Here is a 15291-nt window from a genome sequence, read left to right on the forward strand (position 1 = left end):
CGGACTGGAGCGGAAAACTAAAATTTTCGTTCTCAAAGCACAACCACCGACACCGGCAAGGAGAAACGCACGTTCTCTGACTGCATGACTGTACAATACGACTGATACGAGTGTTGTAGTACATGTACATGACATGACAAGTCCGTGTGTTGACTAGTTTTCTGAGTCTTGTGTCTCGAGTCTTTGTTGTAGCTAGCCCAGCACGGCAGTGCGGGAGTAGTTCCGTGTGTGATGAGTTTGTTGACTGCACTACAGCTAGCATGCACGCAGCGCATTGCTAGAGCCGTAGAGCACTGACGGAAAAAGTCCAACTCGGAAACGGCTAAAATACGGTATAACCTCGAGGTTTACTGAGCTGCAAATCACAGGGTACGTAGTGTTTGTAACACTGAATCGAATGGTCTTGGTCCGAAGAAGCTGCGACAAACAGTTCCCCAATCGAACGCGCTCCGAATATGGCCATTTTGTACACGACTAGATGGTGTGGCTACCTGGCTGCACGCTGTGACGTCATCACCTGGATTTGGGTGATGCGCGCTTAAATTCGCACATGTTCGATTGGGCGTATCTGACGAACCATAGGCCGCAGCCTCCTCGGACAAAGACCATTCGACTCAGCGACCCGAACTCTACGGACTGTGAAATTTAAATTTTTCACCGGACTTCCCCTTTAATTACCTAAAGCTATTCTCCACGGATTCGCCGACTAAAACATTGCCTGCCCCTCCAAGACACATTGCACTCGGTACCCGCATACATTCCAACAAAGCAGCCCTGGAGTCTAGAAATGAACACTGGCTCTTTTGTCCAGCAAGTACTGTTCTGTAGACCATGGGATAGCTGTCAAACAAAGTGTTTTAACTGAGCCGGGTAATGTGTGAAGAAGACGTTGTAGTGACTTGAACACATATGAACCCTTACAGCTTACAGCTTACAGCTTATAGCTTACAGCTTACAGCTTACAGCTTATAGCTTGCTGTGACCAGCATTGGGTATGAACCCTTACACATAATTATACACACATACCTACAAACACACACACACACACACACACACACACACACACACCATTGGACCATTGGACGCCCATCGCCGGAGGCGATGATAGCGATGCTACAGCAGAAGCCATAGCAACTTGTGCTGGGATTGCACCATTCAACAGCTTGCAAGGCTGAAGAATTGACCGCCACTATTCAGCCTGGTCTACACCACACAGCTGTGAAGTGGCTTTTTCTGGCCAGTGAATCCCTACTTTTTGGTTTTTTTAATTTTTTTCCCGCACACACATCACACCACATACTCCGGCATGCACTGGCTGTTGGTAACCACCCAGGAGAATGAAAGAAAAGTCAGGAAGAGTCTGAGAAAGAGAAGAAACACGTGTGTGACCATAATCGTCGGGAATCGAACCCGCAACCTATCGATTGGAAATCGCTGCACATACCACTGCACCATATGGGACACACACACACACACACACACACACACAAACACACACACACACACACACACACACACACACACATACACGCACTGGACCCGGTACATACTCGTTTCCAGATCACGTTGGTTGAGGAAGTCCAAGAATTCCACAACTTTGCCCTGTCCCAGGTACAGCTTGATCATGATTGTGGCCATTTCCGTCTTGTCCGCGACGGCCGTCTCTTCAAACATCGTTACCACATTGGCATATTTGGTCTGCACACACGCACACACGCACACACGCACACACGCACGCAAACACACACACAACACACAATGGTACTCATGTGAAAGATCGTATCAGCAACAGTAATTATGCAATGCTGCCAATTCACCCGATTGATCCAACACTGTCAAAAAGTTATTCTCTGTCCAAACTTACAATGAAAGGACCGTTATGATGTCCACAGAGAACCCAACGAAAGCTGTATGCTCACCCGGATTGCCACTGCTCAAATAATGCGCAATACCCTTATTTCTACTCACAGTATTGCCCATACAGTGCCCAACACCCAGATTTCAACTGCTCAAATAGTGCTCAACACCCGGACTTCTACTGCCCAAATAGTGCTCAACATCCGGATTTTTACTGCTCAAATAGTGCTCAACACCCGGACTTCTACTGCTCAAATATAGCATGCGCAATACCCGGCGCAGTACAGAAGTCAGAATGGTTGGTTGCAGCTCCGAGTTTCAGCAATCACCAGTCCACCAGTCAACTGATGACTGCTCAGCGTGAATCTCAGTGTTGCAACCGGCCGTTCTGAAATTTACGTAAGTACTCCTTCATACCTAATTCAATCAGAGCTGCACAACTACATACTCAATTGGATACATGACTCAGAGGTCTAGCCAGGATTTTATGCCAGCCGGCCAACGTTCTAGTGAAAATGCATCGTTCTGGGGGCTGCGTCCCCAGACCCCCGTCATCAGTCACATATCCACACAGACACACACACACCACTACAAATCTTTCATTGCAGCTTGCATCTCCTTTCGCTTCGTCCAATTATGGACATTCATCTGGCAGTTGTGACAATGTGATTATAGGTACAAGTAAATTAACAAAATATGAAAAAGGAAGCAAACAGCTACATGAGCATGGATCATGTGTTCACCAACGTCATGTCTGCATGCAGTGTACAGTGGTCTGTAGCTGTCAGTGTCACAGCCGTGTACGCCACCGGAAGCAGCCAACCATACAAATACTTGTACTTGTAGAAACTGAAAATTTCTCTAAATCTCAATTGTTTGCCAGCCGGCCAAAATAACCCTTGGAGCTGTCTCAGCCAGCAGGTCGCCCTCCCAGCCGGCATTCTGCCGGCTGAGCCGGCTTTGGCTAGGTCACTGCATGATGTTCTGCAAGACGACACATTGGGTGACATGGGCAGCAAGCCACCTTAAAAGCAATATAAAATCCTCGTGTCCGTTCCCGAGAGAATCATCGTGTCCGTTCCCGAGAGAATCATCGTGTCCGTTCCCGAGAGAACACACAATGACACTAACACTAACACCCGATAAAGCCACCTTGCTGTACTGTTACCATGGCATTGCTGTACTGTTACCATGGCATTGGACACATTTTTACAGTCTACTGAGACGAAAATCAAAAAGTTCCACAGGAAAAGTAAGCAGCCTTCCACTACAGGCGGGCATCAGACACAGATTCAATAGGGTAGAACATAGTGTATTGTGGAGATATTTACCCAGGGTTGCATGACAGACTTGGCCATCAGGTCCAGTAGTGGTTTGTAATATTGAGATGGTAGTATGGTATCCTCACGGACCAGTACCATGATCCGCAATGAACCCAGATCCTCCGGAGATTGGGACCTAACAAACAGCAACAGCAACATCAACATTAAAAACGACAGCAATAGCAGCAGCAGCACCACCACCGCAACCAACAATTTCTTTTCGGCCCCGGGCAATCGGGAGAATAAGGCTGGAAACAATACTGGCGCAACAGCCAACATAAAATATGTAACGTTGGGTCTAGTCCAAGCGACCACTGACCATAGTACAGTGGAAATGTAGGAAGTGATCTACTGTAGGTGTTAGTACAGTAAAACCTGTCAGGGCGACCACCTGTCCTAGAAGACCACCTGTCCTAGAAGACCACCTGTCCTAGAAGACCACCTGTCCTAGAAGACCACCTGTCCTAGAAGACCACCTGTCCTAGAAGACCACCTGTCCTAGAAGACCACCTGTCCTAGAAGACCACCTGTCCTAGAAGACCACCTGTCCTAGAAGACCACCTGTCCTAGAAGACCACCTGTCCTAGAAGACCACCTGTCCTAGAAGACCACCTGTCCTAGAAGACCACCTGTCCTAGAAGACCACCTGTCCTAGAAGACCACCTGTCCTAGAAGACCACCTGTCCTAGAAGACCACCTGTCCTAGAAGACCACCTGTCCTAGAAGACCACCTGTCCTAGAAGACCACTGCAACCAGGACCAAGGGATGCTTTTTTCAGTCAAATGACCCTGGATAAGGAGACCACCTGGTTACAGAGACCACGTTTTGAAGGTCCCTTGAGCGGTCATCTTAGACAGGTTTCACTGTACATGTACCAGGAATGAGCTGCCACATACATGACCATACATGACCATACATGACCATACATGACCATACATGACCATACATGACCATACATGACCATACATGACCATACATGACCATACATGACCATACATGACCATACATGACCATACATGACCATACATGACCATACATGACCATACATGACCATACATGACCATACATGACCATACATGACCATACATATCTATTATCCAAGTAGATTTGCTAGCTGATCCGACGTGGTTGGAGAGTTTAAAGAAGAAATCTTTGTTTTCGGACTCCATGTTTGTCTACAGACCGCATACGTCAACAAACAACAGAACCAATATGGCCGAGATCATGTGACCTAGTGGCACAAATGTTGACTTGAGTTGGATCCAACATGGTCGAAACTGTGTGATCTACCGGCTCGGTGGAATGACTTGAGTTGGATCCAACATGGTCAACATTGTGTGATCTACCGGCTCGGTGGAATGACTTGAGTTGGATCCAACATGGTCAACATTGTGTGATCTACCGGCTCGGTGGAATGACTTGAGTTGGACCCAACATGGTCGACATTGTGTGATCTTCCGGCTCGGTGGAATGACTTGAGTTGGACCCAACATGGTCGACATTGTTTGATCTACCGGCTTGGGGGAATGACTTGAGTTGGACCCAATATGGCTGCCCTATCTTGCAATGAGGTAGACACTGGGTAGATACATGTATACATGTGCTGTACAAGTAACCGTACGGGTGAAGGCATCCTCCAGACAGCTTTTAGCTACTCTAAAAAGCATCAGTGCATGATACGTGCATTGTCACATGACTGAGTAGTGGAATAATGATGACAGCCTGAGTGAATGCATGATACGTGCATTGTCACATGACTGAGTAGTGGAATAATGATGACAGCCTGAGTGAATGCATGATACGTGCATTGTCACATGACTGAGTAGTGGAATAATGATGACAGCCTGAGTGAATGCATGATACCTACATAGTCCTGCTCAAATTCGGTGAAGACTTCCTCGCAACAAGCCGATACCATGCAATACGTGGATTGGACTTGTCCAGGTTGCCAACGCACACACGTGCCTAAACATCGATGCACACACCAAAAGCAACGTACAGACTGTACAGTGAACTAGTAGTTGAAAGTACAATGTACATGTACATGTATATATATAGCTGGTGCAATATTAGCCACCTCGGACTCGACATGAGTCATCATGTACCTAGCCATGAGTCATCATGTACCTAGCCTATTTCTAAGTATATCATTACTGGCTGCTTACGGGAGTAGGGTCCGTACCTGTCGAGTTTTGCGCATATCACATGTGTATGGCAGCCACCAGCAGCTACTAGCAGCTACTAGCAGCTACTAGCAGCCACTAGTAGCCACTAGTAGCTGCTAGTAGCTACTAGCAGCTACTAGGAGCCACCAGCAGCTACTAGCAGCTACTAGCAGCTACTAGCAGCCACTAGCAGCTACTAGGAGCTACTAGCAGCTACTAGCAGCCACTAGCAGCCACTAGCAGCTACTAGGAGCTACTAGCAGCTACTAGCAGCCACTAGCAGCTACTAGGAGCCACCAGCAGCTACTAGCAGCCACTAGCAGCTACTAGCAGCCACTAGCAGCTACTAGGAGCCACCAGCAGCTACTAGCAGCTACTAGCAGCTACTAGCAGCTACTAGCAGCCACTAGCAGCTACTAGGAGCTACTAGCAGCTACTAGCAGCCACTAGCAGCTACTAGGAGCCACCAGCAGCTACTAGCAGCTACTAGCAGCTACTAGCAGCCACCAGCAGCTACTAGCAGCCACCAGCAGCTACTAGCAGCCACCAGCAGCTACTAGCAGCCACTAGCAGCCACTAGAAGCTACTAGCAGCCACCAGCAGCTACTAGCAGCCACTAGCAGCTACTAGCAGCCACAAGCAGCTACTAGCAGCCACTAGCAGCTACTAGCAGCCACTAGCAGCTACTAGCAGCCACAAGCAGCCACCAGCAGCCACTAGCAGCTACTAGCAGCCACCAGCAGCTACTAGCAGCCACTAGCAGCCACTAGCAGCTACTAGCAGCCACCCGCAGCTACTAGCAGCCACTAGCAGCCACCAGCAGCCACTAGCAGCTACTAGCAGCCACCAGCAGCTACTAGCAGCTACTAGTAGCTACTAGCAGCCACTAGCAGCCACCAGCAGCCACTAGCAGCCACTAGCAGCCACTAGCAGCCACTAGCAGCTACTAGCAGCCAGTCCCATAACAACCCATTCATACTCACTGTCTCTCAGGTTGGCACAATCAATCCCAGCCCACACTGTCTCTCAGGTTGGCACAATCAATCCCAGCCCACACTGTCTTTCAGGTAGGCGCAATCAATCCCAGCCCACACTGTCTCTCAGGTTGGCGCAATCAATCCGAGCCCACACTGTCTCTCAGGTTGGCACAATCAATCCCAGCCCACACTGTCTTTCAGGTTGGCGCAATCAATCCCAGCCCACACTGTCTCTCAGGTTGGCACAATCAATCCCAGCCCACACTGTCTCTCAGGTTGGCACAATCAATCCCAGCCCACACTGTCTCTCAGGTTGGCACAATCAATCCCAGCCCACACTGTCTCTCAGGTTGGCGCAATCAATCCCAGCCCACACTGTCTCTCAGGTTGGCGCAATCAATCCCAGCCCACACTGTCTCTCAGGTTGGCGCAATCAATCCCAGCCCACACTGTCTCTCAGGTTGGCGCAATCAATCCCAGCCCACACTGTCTCTCAGGTTGGCACAATCAATCCCAGCCCACACTGTCTCTCAGGTTGGCACAATCAATCCCAGCCCACACTGTCTCTCAGGTTGGCACAATCAATCCCAGCACACACTGTCTCTCAGGTTGGCACAATCAATCCCAGCCCACACTGTCTCTCAGGTTGGCACAATCAATCCCAGCCCACACTGTCTCTCAGGTTGGCACAATCAATCCCACCCCACAATGTCTCTCAGGTTGGCGCAATCAATCCCAGCCCACACAGTCTCTCAGGTTGGCACAATCAATCCCAGCCCACACTGTCTCTCAGGTTGGCGCAATCAATCCCAGCCCACACTGTCTGCGTGTAAGCTAATTGTTATCTGTCCTTGCTCTAAAGTAAACCAATCACGCAGCCGTTCCACCGTCTTCCGGTTCACCAACCAACTGACCGGCTCATCTGTCGGCCCACCCACTCGCCTGCCTGTCCGCTTGCCTGTCCGGCATTCCATGTCACCCATGCACTGACTTGCGGCACCAAGCAACTTGCATCCCATGCCACCCATGCACCGACTTGCGGCACCAAGCAACTCACATCCCATTCCACCCGTCCACCGACTTGTACCAGCCGATTTGCATCCACTCACACCCATGCACCGACTTGCATCAACAAACTTGCATCCCATGCCACCCATGCATCGACTTGCACCAGCCAACTGATATCCACGCACACCCATACGCATACTAAGTTTGCAGGAAATGCAGGGGAGAGCCTACACACACTAAGTTTGCAGGAAATGCAGGGGAGAGCCTACACACACTACACACACGACACACACTACACACATTAACCGACACAAACATATGCATGCCTACCTGTCCCAGAAAGTCATTATGCGACATCCTGTCCCAGTCCCAGAGGACGAGATTGATCATCTCATCTTCTTGCAGTGGTGTAGCCAAGGGAATTGAGAATCTTTGGTACCACTTGGGATACAATGTCTTCTTCATCACCTGCATATACATAGACAACACACGTTAGCATTGAACAATACAAACCCATGCATACGCATACACACATACACACACATACACACACACACACACATACACACACACACACACACACACACACACACACACACACACACACACACACACACACACACACACACACACACATCGGTAGCATGCATTCATTGGCTCAACAGTCGGATGCTAGTCTAACGTAGAGCATAACATGACCGGGATCACAACACCAGTTGAATTACACATTGTATACAATGACACTAAGCCAGGGTAGAGGCAGAGTCAGGCCACATGGTAAACCATGGTAGGTAAAGATGAGCCAGGGTAGATGGTGGATCAGGGTAGATGGTGAACCAGGGAAGATGGTGGACCAGGGTAGATGGTGAACCAGGGAAGATGGTGGACCAGGGAAGATGGTGGACCAGGGTAGATGGTGAACCAGGGTAGATAATGATGAGCCAGGGTAGAGGAAGAGCAAGGTAAGATGGTGAACCAGGGAAGATGGTGGACCAGGGTAAATGGTGAACCTGGGAAGATGGTGGACCAGGGTAGATGGTGAACCAGGGAAGATGGTAGACCAGGGTAGATGGTGAGCCAGGGAAGAGGGTGGACCAGGGTAGATGGTGAGCCAGGGAAGAGGGTGGACCAGGGTAGATGGTGAGCCAGGGAAGAGGGTGGACCAGGGTAGATGGTGAGCCAGGGAAGAGGGTGGACCAGGGTAGATGGTGAGCCAGGGAAGAGGGTGGACCAGGGTAGATGGTGAGCCAGGGAAGAGGGTGGACCAGGGTAGATGGTGAGCCAGGGAAGAGGGTGGACCAGGGTAGATTGTGAGCCAGGGAAGTGGGTGGACCAGGGTAGATGGTGAACCAGGGTAGATGGTGAGCCAGGGAAGAGGGTGGACCAGGGTAGATGGTGAGCCAGAGAAGAGGGTGGACCAGGGTAGATGGTGAACCAGGGTAGATGGTGAGCCAGGGAAGAGGGTGGACCAGGGTAGATGGTGAACCAGGGAAGAGGGTGGACCAGGGTAGATGGTGAACCAGGGAAGATGGTGGACCAGGGAAGATGGTGGACCAGGGTAGATGGTGAACCAGGGTAGATAATGATGAGCCAGGGTAGAGGAAGAGCAAGGTAAGATGGTGAACCAGGGAATATGGTGGACCAGGGTAAATGGTGAACCTGGGAAGATGGTGGACCAGGGTAGATGGTGAACCAGGGAAGATGGTGGACCAGGGAAGATGGTCAGCCAGGGAAGAGGGTGGACCAGGGTAGATGGTGAGCCAGGGAAGAGGGTGGACCAGGGTAGATGGTGAGCCAGGGAAGAGGGTGGACCAGGGTAGATGGTGAGCCAGGGAAGAGGGTGGACCAGGGTAGATGGTGAGCCAGGGAAGAGGGTGGACCAGGGTAGATGGTGAGCCAGGGAAGAGGGTGGACCAGGGTAGATGGTGAGCCAGGGAAGAGGGTGGACCAGGGTAGATTGTGAGCCAGGGAAGAGGGTGGACCAGGGTAGATGGTGAACCAGGGTAGATGGTGAGCCAGGGAAGAGGGTGGACCAGGGTAGATGGTGAGCCAGGGAAGAGGGTGGACCAGGGTAGATGGTGAACCAGGGTAGATGGTGAGCCAGGGAAGAGGGTGGACCAGGGTAGATGGTGAACCAGGGAAGAGGGTGGACCAGGGAAGATGGTGGACCAGGGTAGATGGTGAGCAAGGGAAGAGGGTGGACCAGGGTAGATGGTGAGCCAGGGAAGAGGGTGGACCAGGGTAGATGGTGAACCAGGGTAGATGGTGAGCCAGGGAAGAGGGTGGACCAGGGTAGATGGTGAGCCAGGGAAGAGGGTGGACCAGGGTAGATGGTGAACCAGGGTAGATGGTGAACCAGGGAAGATAATGATGAGCCAGGGTAGAGGAAGAGCCAGGTAAGATGGTGAACCAGGGAACATAATTATAGAGAAATTGGAGGTATTCACAGCTGGATTAACAGTAATAATAGAGGCTGGGCGTAGTGAACAAATGAGCAAGTCAAATACCTCGGTCTTGTAGGTCTGTCCTCGAAACGTGAACTTGACAAACGGATCAGAAGTGCCGCTGGTATCCTTAGCAGCTAAATCTCTGCATTCAAGCAAAATGGAGATGGAGGATGAGAGAGACAGAAGGCAGGGGGCGGTGGGGACAGGGGCAGGGGATAGGGAGCAGGACAAGGGGGGGGGGGACAGGGGCAGGGGATAGGGAGCAGGACAAGGGGGGGGGGGTACACAATACTACATTAACCCTTTATGTACCAGCCATCTAATGTATGTAAGGGGCTATCGCAGCCAAAGAAGCAACCATGGTATGAAATCTAGACAACTTTTGTATATGCAAGTTGTGTTTTCCTGACTCCATATGTATCACTGCACCCAGGTAAGCATGGATATTGGTACAGCATGCAGTAGTATATGAAGGCCATAGGTGGAATACCAAAGATACGCGCCAATTGTGCATATTTCTGACCAACCAGGGTATCACAAACAAATAGACTGAGAATGAGTTTGTGCTCGTGTACTGGGAACATAGGGACAAAACAACCTCATAAGCGTTGTCTCAGTGCATGAAGAGTAACAACATACCAGGGAAATGGTCATATTGTCACACATTTGAGGTAAAACAATTGGTTCAAAATTGCAAATTTTGAATTCTTGTCTCAGATTCAAAATCTATATTTTTCCGTCAGGCGAAATAGCACGTCATAGTACATTCGAGATCAGCGGGAAGAAGATGACGACGTCCACTAATTTCGTATCTGTGCACACGAATCTGCTGTGTGTGTTACTCTGTGTGTCAGCTATGGCATCATCGCCTGTGGTTCCATGCCTAGCATGTACGTCTGAACCATCCTGCAAAGTTTGAATGACGTAGGTTGAGCGATCGCTCCGCGAAACATACTTTTTGAAATTCTCTTCATAGTATATCTTCCACCATTGAAATTTCGAATTTCTTCAATTTTTTTGCTGAGAGGGGTGGCTTGCAACCTCGATATGGCTTGTTCCAGGCATGCTTTGGAGCCATTGCCTGTTGAAGCAGTGGCGGGGATCTGCCCTGCAACTGCTACAACAAAAAATGATTCGATCTGAGAAAGGGTGAGACCGCGAATCTCGGTTGAATATTGAGTATTTCAAGCCTTTTCACGACGAAGATGGAGTTCTTTTTGGAGATGGACGTCGCGGCAAAGGATTTGTCCAACTTCTGGCGTCTGGTGAAGCCAGGGATCATTTGTCCAGTCAGGTCGGCAGCCTAACCGTCGGTAAGCTTGTGTTTGGATCCCGTTCTGCTCGATGTGGTAGAGCCCAAACAATTTGATATCGTACAAATTGATCTCAGCATCGTGCGTATGGTATTTTATATTCAGAAAATCCCAAAGTGTCTCTGTGTGGCCGTCCTATGCCACGAGAAACTCCAATCAGGCTCCTATGTCCTCTGCCTTCATGATTGAATGTCCACTTCGTTTGAACAACGAACACAACAATCGAGGACGGCTTTGCAATGAAAAATACAGCTATACTGGAGCTGAAAAAAAGAAGAAAAAAACGTGCTCAGGATGAGACTCGAGTACACGCATACTCTCCCAGCTGGTGAAACGCAAATATTTGTGAAAAATGCGTGTCGCCGACTGACCAGTAATTTCGCCTGACGTTCAGCTACTCACATCCAGCGTCAGGTAAGTGAAAGAGAAGACAAGAAGCAGTCGCTGGCTGGTGAATTACGCCTGCCTTGACGATTTTAGGCCATCGCTGCCCTCCCTCTCGCTCCTGTTTTGAGAGTGAATACTGCGATGGGATCAGCGATACAAATTTTCAATTTCGAGTCGCATTCCGCGATGATATCGCCACAGCCGATCTCTCCAATCGTCCACCACGTCTAGAAGACGTCGACATGACCTAGAACAAGCTACATCTTCGCTACAAGCAGAAAAACTGAGCGAGAACACGATCGAAACAGCGACAATTGTTTGCGCTGAAAAGCATACTTTTGAACGCGTTCGTTCTCCATACTTTCAAATGGCAACCTACCCATATCATACATCAAAATTTTCAGTGGGATCTCAGCTGTCAAGCGCAAAAAAACCGCGGCTCGATCGGAGCTACGGCGGCGGGGAACGGCGCGCTTGATTGGAGTGCAGCGAACCGTACCATATGGTACGGTTCGAGATGGAGCTGGTACACAAAGGGTTAAACAAGCTGACAGGTACCTAGAATCACCCCTGCCAAATATGATGTGAACCCTTATTATTCATCTGTCTATGATCATGCTATTCAGGGGTGTCACACACGCTATGACCAATATAACCACAGTCGTACCACTTTTCGCTCAGAATGGTTCCGCCGATTCATCCAAAAAGGCAATAAAGCAGCGCTAAAACGTGCCCTGTTGGCCGAAAAATCCAAAAACATCACAGCTAGGGAAGTCAGTTGCGAGATATTTGTACTGAAGTGCCATCACTGTGTTAGAGCATTGCTTAAGGATATGGCTAGGGACATACTGTTGCTGTTGTAGCTAGTATCACACTGTGTTCATTCAACTCAATGTATCTCACCTTGCCTGAAGGACTTGGACGTGCAAACACTCTCGACCAGGCTGCGGGCATGAGGACACGAAAAGCCAAACATGTACATCGTTTTTCTTGTTGACAACTCGCTATTCGCCTGCTGCTCAGTGCACAGCCACAACAGTACAACAGTACGCACGCTCATTCTTAGGCTAATGCCAAGTAATGGTTCACGTCTGTGTTGTGTCCTGCTCAAGGCACATCAACCCTTCGAAAGATGAGAATGAATCAGCAGTGAAACGCAATGGCTTTAGAGGGAAGCTGGCTGCAAAGGCGGCTTGAAAGGTGACATGTGAATGTGTTATGCGCAAGGCGCCAGAGGTCCAGCAGTGCAGGGCCTACGGTGCGAACAGTAGCACTAGCAGCCTAAGTGCCAAGACCCATGCAGGGCCTAGGGTGCGAGCAGTAGCACTAGCAGCTACCTAAGTGCCAAGACCCATGCAAGGCCTAGGTGCTACTGTAGAATGGGCAATTTTAGCGACGTAAAAACCCTAGCGAATTTAGCGATCGACTCATTTTCGCTAAAGTTTCAAAGTCGCTAATCCGTTGAGACATTAGTAGTGCACTGGTGATCAGTGACTAAAATCGCTGCAAATCGCTAAAAATAAAACGTCACTGACCGGTTGACAATGGGAAAACGCTAAAATTAATAGTCGCTAAAATTACCCGTTCTACAGTATGATATAGGGGTCAAATGGGTGTACCTGTAACTAACGAACGGGTAATTTTCTTGACGAGCGGGTTAACGGGTACCCTTTAGCAGCCATGTTTAATTTTTGCGCAATCATCACTTAAATCCTGATTTTAATTTATCTGTTTTCGGTTGCATTTTGATATCACATTATGATTCGCAAAGTTATTTGTAGTGCTAGTTGCAGAGGTAGATCTACCAGGTGCAAAAAATGCAACAACAATGCAGACACCCAGCGTGGGGTGTAAATAATTGACTCCCGCCTGGAATGCGCGGTCCCAGTAGTGTGGTTCTGTACTGACTGGGTCATCGAAATCCAAACGGGTACCCTTTTACTAACGGTACCTGAGATTAACGGGCGGATACCCGGGTACCCGGTACACCCCTTTGACCCCTAGTATAATATCACCACAGTCTGCTGGCCTCGCACTTTGAAAAGGAGCATGTTAGAGTGCAAGGAAGACACGTTGATTCAGTTCCAATTTGTACAACATGGCACGGTAGCAACAACAACACACGGACTGACCTGGCCTTCCAGTTTGAATTCCACCTCCAAATCACCCTGTACTTCCTCATCTTTCACAATGGGCTGAAGTGGAAACCACCCATCCACACCTACATAATGCATAGCAGCCACCACACAAGCAACAGAAAATCATGAACAGACTGCTGAGTACGCTCAAATCATGCACAGACTGCTGAATACGCTCAAATCATGAACAGGCAGCTGAATACGCTAACATCATGATCAGACTGCTGGATACGCTAAACTCATGATCAGACGGATAACTACACTGCCTAAACTAGACACACTTATAGCATATCTAAAATCCTTTAAATTGGTCCTCTGCAAATGGGCTTGAAGATACTCTTTCAAATGCAGTTTTACAGGTGTTAAAGTCAGGTTTCGGTGACTTTGTGACCCAGAACTTGGACTTGCTCATTCAGGTCCAACCCTGAAATTTATAGAAAATCAAGAAATACATTTCCAGGCGCGGGAGTCCGGCCCACACCAAACTAGAAGAAAGCCTATACTGGCTATAGCATACAGGAAGACAGTGAATCATGGAAATGTGATTCATCACGGGACTATACCTTTGACAGACTTGGTGACAGTGGAGTGACTCAATGATAACTTGCCAATAATGTCATCTTGACTAAGCACATCACAACAACACCAAACCAACCATGGTATAAGAGAGTGAGTTAGATTTCTACAGAGAGCTCTGCATATTAACTTTTAAAGCATACACTGCCCATGTTTAGGCATACAAAGTCTTGTCAGAAAGACTCTTGAAGCAGGTGGTGGAGGTGGCGAAAGTGGTAATGTTGTTGTGGTGGTCATCGTAGTTGTCGTTGTCGCTGTCGTCGTCGCTGTTGTTGTTGTTGTTGTTGTTGTTGTTGTTGTTGTTGTTGTTGTGGATGTTGTTGTTGTTGTTGTTGTTGTTGTTGTTGTTGTTGTTGTTGTTGTTGTTGTTGTTGTTGTTGTTGTTGTTGTTGTTGTTGTTGTGGTGGTGTTGGTGGTGGTGGTGGTGGTCGTTGTTGTTGTTGTTTCAAATCCTTATTCTCACGTTGTTGCTGTTGTTGTTGTTGTTGTTGTTGTTGTTGTTGTTGTTGTTGTTGGTGTTGTTGTTGTTGTTGTTGTTGTTGTTGTTGTTGTTGTTGTTGTTGTTGTTGTTGTTGTTGTTGTTCTTGTTGTTTGTTGTTGCTGCTGCTGGTGTTTTTTTGTGGTGTTGGTGCTACCGCTGTTGCTGGTGTTGTTGGTATTGACAGTGATGGCAGTGGTGGTGGTGGTGATGGTGGTGGTGGTGGTGGTTTTTCAGGTGGTGATTAATATTCCTAACACTCCTTGAAAGTGTGACCTTTGCTGTATCTAACACACACAATATGAGAGGGGGAGTCACATCAAGGGGATATCAAGGGGATGGCATAAGAAGTCAGCGATGCCCCGCCACCTTACTGACGTGCCTCAAAGGCTTTACGCCCAATGCACGGGTGTACATCACGATGGCTGACTTGTAACCATGGTAACCGGGATAACCTTGTACAAATCTGCAAGCGCCTCTTGAACCTTTCGTACAACTTTGCTGCAAAGAAGGTTCAAAGCACACATCTCATTGCTTGTTGCATTGCGAACGTTGAGGCAAGCTGAACTTCTGCAATCAGCCAGTTGCGACGGTTGCGCATGCTACGCGATGGGTGTGATTT

At 48.8% G+C, this 15291-nt stretch overlaps 1 protein-coding gene across 1 annotated transcript in view; it reads right to left on the bottom strand.

Annotated features, from left to right (window-relative positions):
* The window catches only part of LOC135822921 (rasGAP-activating-like protein 1), a 48633-nt gene that overhangs the window by 21587 nt on the left and 11755 nt on the right, over window positions 1–15291 (bottom strand). The window contains exons 4-11 of the mRNA XM_065335760.1: window positions 14179–14240; window positions 13610–13698; window positions 12381–12421; window positions 9838–9919; window positions 7661–7798; window positions 5048–5145; window positions 3189–3315; window positions 1551–1698 (exon numbers count right to left, since the gene is read on the bottom strand). Coding sequence (XP_065191832.1) covers window positions 1551–1698; window positions 3189–3315; window positions 5048–5145; window positions 7661–7798; window positions 9838–9919; window positions 12381–12421; window positions 13610–13698; window positions 14179–14240 — 785 coding nt within the window. The remainder of the gene's footprint in view (window positions 1–1550; window positions 1699–3188; window positions 3316–5047; window positions 5146–7660; window positions 7799–9837; window positions 9920–12380; window positions 12422–13609; window positions 13699–14178; window positions 14241–15291) is intronic.

Source organism: Sycon ciliatum, chromosome 8 (genome assembly GCF_964019385.1).
Source record: "Sycon ciliatum chromosome 8, ocSycCili1.1, whole genome shotgun sequence".
NCBI classification, from domain to species: domain Eukaryota; kingdom Metazoa; phylum Porifera; class Calcarea; order Leucosolenida; family Sycettidae; genus Sycon; species Sycon ciliatum.